Genomic DNA, 13,699 nt, shown 5'->3' with positions numbered 1-13,699 from the left:
CAACAGAGCTATCCCTCCCAAGGTCATGCCCCCTAGGTAGGAATAGCACACAGGCAAGGACTCCTCGATGGGGCAGGGGGTGGTGTCTAAGGCTTAGCTCTCTTGCCTTAGGGCAGGACAGCTCTGAGATATTACAGCTCCGTCGCTTCTCTAGAGCTACAGAGACCTTTGTTGCAACCGCGCCATCGCTCAACTCTCCTCAACAATCCTAAATCTTTCACTCAGAGTGTTAATCCAGAAGGTACTTCCCAATACACTTCCTGCACACATAATGATGTCTCAGAGTCTCTTTTCCAAGAAACCTGACCTATGGTAAACACACAGAGTCAGTATACATTCAGTAATACTGTATAGAGTTTATATTAAACATATATACTGTTTTAGGTGATGTATATGAATGTATATTAAACTATAAGCAAGTGTATATGTATTTCTGTACACACCCACACATGCATAAAATATATTTTTTAGGCATGCCATTATTTGACTTTTCTAGAAGATATCTTGTCTTTGTCATGTTTGTTTTTAAATCTAAAAAAAATATCATTTAGGAGCTTTGTGAAATAGAAATTCCTAAACATGGGTGAATCCAACGGATAATTCTGCCAATACAATGTTCAGTAAGCCATTGTCAGAGGATTGGATTCTCAGAAGGCCAGTGACCCAAAACTTACACAGATCGGAGAAGAGCATGTTGACATGTTTGTTCAGGTTCGGTCTCCTCCTGACTGAGCCTATTGACACCACCACCCGACAAGGAAAGAGCTCCGTAGAGGTCAATAAATGGGTGCTGTAAAGTGCAATAACATTAACTCTTTGGACTCCAAGGAGAGTCATGATTGTTGCCTTGATCACCACCCAATTCTGTTTTCTTCCTAAACTTCCTGGCTTCAGAATTTTGTTTTTACAACATAACACAGCTCGTATCTTCTAAAAATGAGACGACTAAAAGAAATTGTTTTGAATAAGAAAAAAAATAGTTTACAGTCAACTCACAGTATCTTTTTTTCAAATATTGAAGGCTGAATTCACCTAATCAATTTTCTTTAGGATTTGATTTGTATGTGAAGGACTAATCACCAAGTAAGCGAATATTTTGTAGATTTTAAAGGCCTTTAAATGTTTCACGATAATGATGCTGGTATCCCTAAGTACACTGACTATTAAAGCCAGTTAACATATATCCTTGCACAGCTAATAGAATGAATTGAAACTAAAATTTCCTTAAACTTTACCAAAAAAGCAGCAGTTGTTCTGTAAATTTATACTACTATAATTAGAGGCCTTTGAGGTAGCTGTGAAAAGATTCTAATGTTGTGAAAAAAAAAAAAAAAACAACTCAGAATGTTGCAAACCTAGAAATTTAAGTAGGGCTGTCAAGCAATTCACATTTGGAAAAAACTTTTTTAACACTGGGCACATTTGGGATTCTGTTCTTTGATTCCTTAGGGCAGCTATCACTTCACTACTGTTGTTGGCTTTTTATTATTTTAATGCATCAGAAAATCTTTTCTAAAGAACAGTGCCTTTTAAATAGTCAGGGTAGCGTATGCTCACACACCGCACTATTCTTATGTTTATATAATATTGTAGCTTCCCTTCAGTGTTCACCTGAAAGTATTTGTCATTTAGAAAAAATTGCTAGCCTGAACAAATGATAAAATGACACTTATCTATTTAAAATGAGAGTTGAGTGCATTCTGAATTGGTGAGATAAGATAAGAAAACAACATAGAATTAATGGAAGTCTAAATGAAACCCCAATAATGATAACAGTAATAATAACAGCTAACTTTTATTGAGCATTTACTATGTGCCTAAGGCTTTAAGGACTAAGCTCACTAAATTCTCTAACAGCCTTAATAGTATGGTACCATTACTATTCTCATTTTATCAATAAGGAAATTAAAGACCACAAATGTTAAGTAATCTTTCAGTTACAAAGCCAAAAAGGGCAAACCTGGATGAAATTAATATTTAAATACAGCAAATGTTAATAGCACACTTAGTAACTATATGCTAAGTTTATATTAGTACATGGAACCAAGAGCTTGTTATTTTTTTCCCTTTTTTTTTTTTTTTTTTTTTTTTTGTTGAGCTGTAATTGACATATTGTATTAGTTTCAGGTGTACAACACCATGACTCAATATTTGTACCTATTGCAAAATGATCAGCACAATAGGTTAGTTAACATCTATCACCATGCATAGGTACTGATTTTTTTGTTGTTGTTTTCTGTGATGACAGCTTTTAAGATCTACTCTCTTAGCAACTTTCAAATATACAATACAGTTGTTGTTTTAAGGCAAGTTCACTTCTTAATTTCTTCTTCTCTTAATGGAAGAACCTGGAATATGGTAGATCAGGGATTGGCAATCTATGGCAGACTATGGCCCATGAGGCAAATCTGGCTGAGGCCCCTGCATTTGTGAATAGTTTTACTGGAACTCAGCAACATTCCTCATCCCTTCGTTTCCTTACTGTCTTTGCTTTTACACACAGCGGCAGGACCAGGCAGTTGAGAGAAAGACTCTAGGAACCCAAGTTCATACGAAGCCCAACATAGTTAGTTATTGTTTTGTTTTGTTTTGTTTCCAGGAAATGTTTACTAACCACTGTGGTATATATCCCTTCTTTAGAATGCATGTAAGATGGCAAAAATTCAGTCCCCATATCCAGTAGTAGAAATATTAATGCCTGTTAGCCCATTTCAAATTAGTGAATATAATCTGCGAAAATCTGAGATGAAGGAAAAACCTAACCCAGTATAAGACCACATTTTCTTACTATAAAGATAAGCATTTGTAAATGTAATTCTTTGATTGCTTTAAATATATCAATTATAAATGTTTGGAAAAGAAGTATGTTAGGGGAGTCAGTTGAGCTGCTTGGTATTTATTTCCCTGTCACTATGTTTCATTGTTTGGCTAATCTCTTGAATTAGAGGGTCTTGGATTCCGATCTCTCTCATGGAGCTCTGTTGGAAATACAGTCATTTGTACTGTCTCAACCAGCAGAGATCTTAGGAAACAGCTATTATTTATCTTTACTGCCTATCATTGGAACTTTCTGTAAACAAGTTCGATAAACTAAATGAAAAAAAATGAGTCTAGTGATAAGCAATAAAATCAATTATGAAAATGTACCTTGGGTTAGGTTTTATATGTGTAATACTTGTGAAAGCCATATAATTCATAACAGTGTCATTGGGTTGTTTTTGTTTTTATTATTTTTTAGATTTGGATGACCCAGTAGTAACCGTTCATCAGAGTATAGGTGAAGCTAAAGAACAGTTTTACTATGAGAGAACCGTGTTCCTCCGGTGCGTGGCCAATTCCAATCCACCTGTTCGGTACAGCTGGAGACGTGGTCAGGAGGTATTGCTACAAGGATCTGATAAAGGAGTTGAGATTTATGAACCCTTCTTTACCCAGGTAGGAATTAAGGTATTTATACCCCATTCTGCTACAATGTGTTCCTAATCCAGGTAACATGCAATATTATGTCTATTTGAAAAGAGTCTCTCCAACTCTGACCTTTTAAAAAACAGTATGTTCTTGATTGAAAGATAAGATAACTCAAATAGTAAAAGACAGTGTGTTAATTTTTTATGTGGTAGTTAAAATTAAAATGTTAATATTTGAAAAAAAATGTTAATGTATCCTAACTTGCATTTCTTTATACATAGGTTTACTTAGGTTTCACTATAAAGTACATAATTTTACATTTGCTGACTGCTTTGTTTTTTGTGGAAAATATTTCTTAAAGGGAGAGATTTTGAGTTTCCTATTTGCAATGGCAAATACATTTTAAAGGAATGAAGAGATCTACTTGAAATCCATTTGGCTGTGGTTTTAGGAGAAAGTCTCTGATTTCTTTTGTTCATTTTGGGTTTTGACTTAGCTTAATAATAGAGCCTTAATTACATAAAAACTAAACTATCTACTGTCATTAACTTATTTAATAAAAAAATTGAATTAATTTTACATGGAGTGGATGATATGAAATATTCTTCTATAATATATATCAAGAGTGGAGAATTAGTAATTCTTGAAGACACAGCAATTTGTGAAACTACTTGAGTGCTGTTATAAAGCTTTTCTGGTGACTAGAAAGGAATACAAACCTAATTAACAAAGAAAAACATTTAAATAAAATGTCTATGGAAAATATTCAAAATAATTATACCCATGAATAACAATTTGAAAAAAATATAGATAATAAGGTAAACAGGGATTTGACCACATTATCTGTAGCTTTTGAGATATCATGTGACTGTTAAAGGACAATATACAACTAAATTCTATATATTATGAATATTCTAGTACAAAATATTAAAGATAAATATACGTTTCACTTCTCAACTCTGTCATAATAGAAGGTCGTCCTGAGTTTGTGAATTTCCCAGCATCTCATTTTTTCACCATTAAATATATTTCCTTATATAGTAAACCATTTTCTTGTAGTGTCTGAGTCCTGACCTCTTTCAAGTAATATAATTGCCAATATTTAGATATTAACTGTGGAAGAATGCATGATTATGCAGAAACATCTGAACACATCGCATATACTTAGATATTGCTATTTGAAGGTATAGAACAGCTGGGACTTGCCAAGATATAAAGCTCGGAAAACCATTCTTGCGTATACTGAGACTACCATGACACAGCCTGCTTTGACCTGACCCTCTCCCAACTCCAGTTACCGCAGCATCAACTGCTTTCTATCAACAGAGAGGATCGTAATTTCCCCATACATTCTGCAATACTATCATTCATCCTTCAGTTTTTACTGGTATTATTTGCCTAGTTAGAAAGTTAACAAAATATGTGTTAGCAGTATTTAGTTGCTTGGGTGACTTTAAGGTTTAGAAATCAGATAAATGATCACCTACCATTTTTTTTCTATTGTCAATTTTTTTTTTTTGAATATGCATGTTGGGTTTTTTTTCAGTTTTTATTTTAATTCCAGTTAGTTAACATACAGTGTAATATTAGTTTTAGGTGTACAATAGAGTAATTCAACACTTCCATGTATCACTTCATGCTCATCACAAGTGCCTTCCTTAATCCCCACCACCTTTTTAACCTATCCCCTCACTTACCTCCCTCTGGTAACCATGTGTTTGTTCTCTATAATGAGGAGTCTGTTTCTTAATTTCTCTCTCTTATTTTTTTCCTATTGCTTATTTCATTTCTCAAATTTTACATATGAGTGAAATCATATAGTATTTGTCTTTTTCTGACTGACTTATTTCACTTAGCGTACTCTGTAGCTCCATCAGTGTCCTTGTAAATGGCAAGATTTCATTCTTTTGATGGCTGAGTAATAGTCCATCATATATATACCACATCTTCTTTATCCATTCATCAGTTGATGGACACTTGGGCTGCTTCTTTATCCTGGCTATTGTAAATAATGCTGCTATAAACACAGGGGTGCATGGATCCCTTTGAATTAGTGTTCTTATATTTGGGTGATACCCAGAAGTGCAATTGCTGGGTCATAAAGTAGTTCTATTATTAACTTTCTGAGGAACCTCCATACTGTTTTCCACAGTGGTTGCACCAATTTGCATTCCCACCAACAGTGCATGAGTGTTCCTTTATCTCCACGTCCTCTCCAACACCTATTTCTTGTGTTTTTGAATTTAGCCATTCTGATGGATGTGAGATGATATCATATTGTGGTTTTGATTTGCATTTCTGAGATGATAAATGATGATAAGCATCTTTTCATGTGTCTGTTGGCCATCTGTATGTCTGCTTTGGAGAAACGGGCATGTGTCTGCCCATTTTTTATTTGGGTTATTTGTTTTTTGGGTGTTGAGTTTTAAAAGTTCTTTATGTATTTTGGATCCTAACCTTTTATCAGATATCTCATTTGCAAATATCTTCTATTCCATAGGTTGCCTAGAATGTGTATCTTGTTAAAATTTAGAAAACACGTTTTCCTCTAGAATCTTGTGAAACATGATAACTTCTACAGGTACTGAGGTAGCACTGCATAGCCATTTCTTACCTATAGGACAGTCTGATCTCTTGGACATGTACACATGGGCCCTGTCCAAACTGGGGGGGAAATTATACTTTCAAAATAATTAGGGATTTGTTTATTAAACAAGCACAATGAAACTTTTCATTCATTCTTTTGAATCTGTTTCTAGTTTCTGTTAGCTGCTCTAAAAAACCATCTTAGAGAGCTCTCAAACTTAAAGCTATTGTTCCTGCCTTGTAAAGGTAATTTTTATTTTCTCTTCCTCCATTCTTTTATGAGAAAACAACAACTTTTTAATTGGAACATTTCAGTACCAATACTTCCTTATATATAAGTATCAGCCTTTACTGTGCTGTATTACACAGTCTTTCTCTTGGTGGCTGTGCTCGTGACTCTGCTGCTTAGACCATCTAAGTCAGTTCTCTTAAAAAGTATTTAAGAAACAAACAGACTTTTCTTGCAAATTCTGTGTTCTGGATTCACCTGCTGTAGTTGATATTTGCAGTTTAGCTCCTTTTTAAAGATGTCTTTCCTGCTCTGGTTCCTTGACTGTGTTGCTTACCTCTCCCTCTGAAATAGCTATTATGTATTTGTATCTGTCCTAAAAATTCATGTTGCAGCAAAGAATGCTTCAATAATTCTACATTATGAATGTACTTAATTTGTTAATATCAAATGTCTTTTGTAGGCCAATCTGATAGAAACTCTTAAATCGCAGCACATGGACAATTTAGTTCTTACAGCCATGGAGAATGTTGGTTTTTTCATAGATAAAACATTACCAGTAGTTTTACATCATACCACAGGTGATATACTACATATAGGCCTGATACACACAAGTCCAACTGTATCACACAACTTTCATTCTCTCTCCATGGAATATTGTAATATTGAAATAATAGGCTGCCATGTTTTTTTACCCCGTCTTCCTGATCATTTAAAAATATAAATCTGGGGCACCTGGGTGGCTCAGTCGGTTAAGCTTCTGACTATTGGTTCTAGCTCAGGTCGTGATCTCAGGGTCATGAGGTTGAGCCCCGCATTGAGCTCCCTGCTTGGCATGGGGCCTGCTTGGGATTCTCTCTCTCCCTCTCCCCTCCCCCTCTGCCCTCTCCCCCCCCCACCCTCATGCAAGTGCGCATGCACGCTCTCTCTTTCTCTCTCAAAAAATGAATAAACAAACAAATAAATAAAAACGTAAATCTAATAAAATCTTTTTTCTGCTTTAATCCCTCCAGTGGCTTTCAAATATTTAGAATAAATCCAAATAATGTATTGTGACCTAGGTCATGTTTGACTTTGCTCTGCCTTGTTCTCTCTTACTTAATCTGTACTTCACTCACTGTTCTGGTCACACGATCCCGAGAAGCCAACCTTGTCTATGTGTAGGGTCTCCATGTTATTAATTCTTCCTCATATTTGCTTAGGTTATATGGCAGGGGGCTACTGAACACTGAAGACTTGCCACCTCAGAAAGCCTTCCCTGACAGATCTCTCTGAAGTAATATCCCTTCCCTCCCACAGTTACACTTTTCCAATACCCGGTTTTATTTTATTTTTCCCATAGCACTGAATCCATCAAATTATCTCCTTTGTGTGTTTGGACATAAACTCACTAATTATAGAGACTCTATCTTTCCAACAACTCGAACAGTGCCTGACACATGGAAGATTCTCAATAAATATGTGTTAAATGTTGAGCCAGCACTTCCATGGAGATGTCTGGATTTCGAGCTGTGGTGCAAATAAAACTGAGTCCAAGTTACTAGGCACTCTTGAGTCACTCTCTATAATTCCATCCCTCTTTACCCACTAAAGAAGGCTTAGTGAAATGTGAATGAGAATGATGTTATAACTGGATCCATCTTAATGTATTTAGTTTCCAAACTGCTGGTGATTTTCTAGTTAGTTTTGAATTAATTTCTAGTCTAATTTCACTGCATCAGAAAGCATACTCTGAACAATTTTAACCTTTAGAAATTCGTTGAGACTTGCATTGTGCTAAATCCTGAGGTCTGCTTTCATAAATGATCTATGTGCTTGCTCAAGAATGTGCACTTCACATTTGTTTTGTTTCAAATAGGTCACATTTGTTAATTGTGTTGTTCAGATTTCCTTTGTATTTTCTGATTTTTATGTCTGCTGTTTTAAAAACTATTTAGAGAGGTTAACTATTAAGACAGCTGTAGATTTATCTCTTTATTTGTATCAATTTTTGCTTTATATATTTTAAAGGTATATTATTAGTACGTACAGATACAGAATTATTATAACTTCCTGATAGATTATCTAAGTATATTATCTTCCCGATGATATATCTTCCTGGTAGATTATCATTAAGAATGTCTGTTTGTACCTCCAAAAATGCTTCTTGCCTTAATGCCCGTTTTGTCTGTCATTAACTAAACAAGGTTTTTTGTTTTGTTTTGTTTTTTAAGTTTCTATTTAAATTCCAGTTAGTTAATATACAGTGTAGTATTAGTTTCCAGTGTTCAGTATAGTGATCCAGCACTTCCATACAATGCCCTGTGCTCATCACAAGTACCGTCCTTGATCCCCATCACCTGTTTCACCCATCCCCCCAACCCACCTCCCCTTTGGTAACCATCAGTTTGTTCTCTAGTTAAGAGTGTGTTTCTTGGTTTGCCTCTCTTTTGGTTAGTATTTGGTTTCTTTTGAGGGTAGAGGGAAAATGGTAAATATTCACTCTTTTACTTCGAAACTTTATGAGTCTTTATATGTCACTTGTAATCAGTATATAGGTTCTGTTGTTTTAATCTGTTGGGACAGATCTTAGGTTTTAGTATATTTGATCCTTTTTTTTTTTTTTTTTTCTGCATGACCCACCTATTTTATTTTACTTTCCTCTTTTCTTGCCTTCTTTTGATTTATCAAATATTTTTAATTATTCTATTTACTCCTCTATTTAAGAGTTTTAAATTATCTTAGTATCTTTTATTGGTTACCTTAAAAATTACACCTTGCATCCCTGATTATTACTTAATGACTTTCTCAGTAATGATAGAAACTTAGAATACTTTAACAATATTTACCCTTTTTGTATTTTATGTTATTTTTGTCTAGTATTTTAATTCTATTTTAAAATCAACAAGATATTATTTTGTACTTTGAAACGATCATTATTCACTTATATTCACCACTTTTTTTTCCATTTTGAGTTAATTTTTGTTTATGGTGTGAGGGAAGGCTTGAGGTTCATTCTCTGCAGATAGATATACATGTGTTCTAGCAGCATTTATTAAAAAGATCATTCACCACAGAGTTTCTTTGGCACTTAAATTGAAAACCAGTTGGCCCTGTACATTAGGTCTGTTTCTGAACTATTTATTCTGTTCCATGGATTTATATGTCTGTCTTTATGCCAATACCACACTGTCTTAATTACTGTGGCTTTATAATAAGTCTTGGAATCCGGAAGAATAAATCTTACAACTAGATCCATCTTTTTCAAAATTGATTTTGATATTTTAGCCTTGTATTTCCAATTAAATTTTAGTATCATTGTGCCATTTCTACCAAAATTCTGATAAGATTTTGAATGAAGTTGTGTTGAATATGTAGATCAGTCTGAGGAGGTTGTTACTGAACTGAGGATCACTGATACTGGCAATGCATTATAACAAAGCAAAGGAAAACCTTGATCCCCCTCGTTTTGATTTTAGTGCTTTATCACGTGTAATATTGCTTTATGAACAATCTGAGAGCATACGTGAAATTTTCCAGCCAATTTTATTTAGAGTCATCAACTTTTAAGATACAGCTTTTGAGACCCTTTGTGTATATGCATATTTATCATAAGTGCATAGGAAGCTGGCCATTTACTTAAGAAATTCTGGAGAGTTTCTTATAAAGAAATTACATCTCAGGGGCAAGGCAGACAGGTGTAAATAGCCACCTAGAAATCCCAGGGTTTCTTTTTTAATGGGCCTAGTCAGTTTACTTTTGTGTGGGAAGCCCAAATACAAATGTTCACCGAGACTAATCTGGTGACATATATATGTAAATCTGTCTGGTAGTATGGAGATAAGAACTGGTGAAGTTTGCTGTGTAGGCCCACATCTTAGAAAACAATACACTGCCTATTGCCAGAGTTCTGGGTTTGGCCTTCTGGGCTGCCATTTTGAAGCTCTACTCAAGTCCACAGTTTCTTCAGGAGGGATGTAATGGGTGCTTATGGTAATATCACTAGTCTTATACAACATCAAATACACAGTTACAGAATAGGCAGGGTTTCTGTAGAAGTTCTGTTGAATGATAAAATTAGAATAATAGATTGTGAGTTCCAGGGCTGGATTTTTATAATACATTTTTATAATACAGATGAACATAATTCAGGGCACATTTTTTTGCTCATGAATCTTCTTGATGGGAAACAACATCTTCATTTGTAGTTTCTAACCACCTTGGAAATTTGGATGGACTGTGAATTATGGTTGACCAGCAGTAGAAAGCAGCAAAATGAACACAGCTTGTGGTCTTTATTTTTACAATGACAAAATGTAATTTTTATGTAGGTTCTAATTTACAATGTTATCATACCTAGTTGTTTATCTTTACGTTGGGAGATAAACCCACACATTTCTAAGTAACTATCCAGAATTGTGTTATTATATTAAAGGCATTAATTGTTTAGTCTACATATCAAATTTTCTCTAGATTTAAAATTAATTCTGTGTTGCATCCTTGAAATATTGCCCAAGATATATTTGCCTTCCTATAATGGCTCTGGCATTTGTAATGAGATAGAAATGGTGTTTAATTTTCCTATTGCTTATTGTGCTAGTGTTTTTATGTGTGTATTTATGTGTATATAAAATTCTTAGGTGTTATTGATTTCTTGGATGGTTGTTTCCCATCAACTACCATGGGTATTTCATGATGGAAAAACTTTCCATATTAACATCATCTGTACTGGAGTACTTTAGTAATATTTTAAATTATTTCCACGGATCCTATGGCCTTGTGGCTTCATAATGTAAATAAGATCTAGGTAAAATAACAGAGCTACTATGTGTAAGATATGGGGAACTCTCCTAGAAGTACTAGGAATGGCTCCTCCTCTGCTAAGTTTGTTGATATGTATGGGGAGAACTTAAGGTAAATAATGATTATGATACAAAGTAAAAATCATTGTCAAAATTGAGGCACCCAATAATGCCATGGAGCATTCAAGGTGGAAACAATAGTACCTTTAATAATACAGAAGGAAGACAATATCTCCAGGATTGGCTGGTGTCTCTCTGGTTGACTGGAACAGTAATTGGTATAGGTGGTGAAGTGGACTGTAAAGTTGGGACAGTATACCGGGACTATATTGTAGAATAATTCACATTACAGATCATAGTGTGCTTATTTTTTAACATTAGAAAATAAGTTTTTAAGGATATTATGTTTTGTTCTTCAATAATGATGTCTTGTTTTTATTAAATAGGATTTCCTCATTCATAGTAATTGTATTGATTTGAATCAAATATTCATTTCACCATCCTATTTATGCTTTCCTATACAGCTCATGTTTCTGAGGTGAAATTGGCCTGAGTTCCTAAGTCTGACAGAATTTATAAGAACATAATGTAATAAATTTAAGAGGAAATCATGCATTTATACTTCCGCTCGACACTGAAGATGTAAGCGAACACATAGTGTCAATTTATAAGTTAAAAATAAATTAGTCATTAGAGATAGAAAAATGTGAATTAAAAAGTTTTAATTTTTTTCCTGATATCTGAAAATAAATATTTAAAAAGTTCTAATTTCTATTATAAGAATTTTAGAAACAGTGCCATAGCAGTATTTCACTACACAATGCCAACATTGGTAAGGGCCACTGACTAATATATAAAATGCCTTCCTTTTTAAATTTTATTTACAAAAAATAGTTTTAAAAGCTTAAATATAGGTATTGCAAGTAATTTGGTCAACGTTAAAGAAACATGTACTTAAATTTTACCAACTCAACACATTTTCGCTATTTTTCTAGAACTTTCGTAAAGATGTTCATGACATCATCTTGTGTATTGTAATTACACCATCTAATTACAAGACTGAACATATTTACATCAATTACATAATTAGTTATAATTAGGCTAATTAGACTAATTATACAATTAGACAATAATCAACTGAAAATTCCTTTTTACAAATCATGGAAATTCACATGCAAAAAGCCTTCTATCATCACAGAATATTAAATGTATGTGAGCAAAAGAATAAAATCAATGTTATGTGATAAAACCAGTTAAAAGTAGTAAAGTCTAAATCATTATAAATACATAATTTGATAGCATATATGTATATATATATGCAAACATATATTGATATCTTCTGTTTTGTTATGCATTATGCTATATATTCTTTTGAATATTATGGACTTTGGGAGCTGTTTATTGAGGGGAACAGGGTCATCCTGAATGCCTTCATCATTTCCTAAATGTAGTGAATTAATTAAGTAGGTAAGGTTCAAATTCTCCCATAACTCTGCATGTTATTTTCTGTATTCCTTCAATAGGCTTTGTCTGTTTCAGCCCCTCTCACTCTTTGGCACGCTGCCTAATCTTACATATTTGCTGTCCGGTAGGTTCACATATCATGGTACCTTGTTTTCCTGATTACTAGATAGAAATTATCTTAGCTCACCCAGAATAATTCTTCAGTCCCATAGTAGCTGAATTGTTCGGATATCACGGATCTAGAGTTCCCAGTAAAAGTTATTCTTTCTTTTTGTCTTTTCTTCTCATGTGCCCATTTTGCTGCTCCATTCTGCATAAGAATTAATTGAATATGCTGTGTGCAAACCATTTTCTTTACTGGGCCATACTTGTGGGAATCGTCTCAATGGTTAACATGAATTCTTTTTTTAAGCCTTAACAATATTACTTCCTAATATGTATTCTTACTTTTGAATGATATAAACACAAGCCACGTTCCTGACCACAAAAATGTCGGTACACAAAACATTTCAGAAATACCTCCACTGCAGTAGTGACCTCTATATTTTAATGGCCAGAGCATCATTGCTGTTGGTTCAGATGTATCTTATTGTTTTATATATTTCCTTCCCTTGTGGCTTACTTCCCATTTACATTTTCTAATTCATAACTATTATTCTATGGATGGCCCCTAACTCAGATTTATAGACCTACCTTTCAGCCTCCCCTAATGTTAAGAATTTTTATACCTATTACTACTTGAGTCAATATGTTTAAACAATGTTTACTGAAAGCTTATGTGCAAGACGATGAGTTGGCTCTATTTTTTTCTAGTCAGCAATCTTTACTGAATTGACAACATGCACTGCACAAATGACAGGGGTGGAACATGAAGTTATCTCATATAATGGAAAAGGCAGATCGATGCAAATATATAATTTTTTTAAAAAAGCAAAATAAAAGCAAAAAATATACAAATCAAATGACAGGAGTTTGAGGAATAAGGAAAAATTGATTTTACTTAGATTGCATAGGGTCTCAATTGACAAACTAAAGTTTTTGAAATGGTGTTTCAAAGGAGAGCTGAGTAGTTTTCTGGCATGGACGTGGCGTGGTGAAGGCATGTCTGTGGCAGCTACAGAATGATTAGAATAAAGGAGAGCTGCAATTCTCCATAGTAGACAGTACAGTACCTTAGCCAAAATGAGCACTCAAGCAATGTTTGTTAAGTCAAAAATAAAGGTCTAAAGCA

The 13,699-nt window shown here is 34.0% G+C and overlaps 1 protein-coding gene across 2 annotated transcripts in view; it reads left to right on the top strand.

Moving 5' to 3' along the window:
• Nucleotides 1-13,699, top strand: part of MDGA2 (MAM domain containing glycosylphosphatidylinositol anchor 2) — a 788,346-nt gene that overhangs the window by 481,305 nt on the left and 293,342 nt on the right. For both annotated transcript variants that reach the window (XR_008957193.1, XM_026513664.4), the window contains exon 4: nucleotides 3,239-3,435. Coding sequence is in view for 1 of the 2 variants with exons in the window: in XM_026513664.4 (XP_026369449.1) it covers nucleotides 3,239-3,435 (197 nt within the window). In the remaining variant the exon portion in view is untranslated. The remainder of the gene's footprint in view (nucleotides 1-3,238; nucleotides 3,436-13,699) is intronic.

This window comes from Ursus arctos, unplaced genomic scaffold, assembly GCF_023065955.2.
Source record: "Ursus arctos isolate Adak ecotype North America unplaced genomic scaffold, UrsArc2.0 scaffold_37, whole genome shotgun sequence".
NCBI lineage: Eukaryota > Metazoa > Chordata > Mammalia > Carnivora > Ursidae > Ursus > Ursus arctos.
The sequence above is the reverse complement of the archived record's forward strand: the minus strand, read 5'-3'. Positions and strand labels throughout refer to the sequence as shown.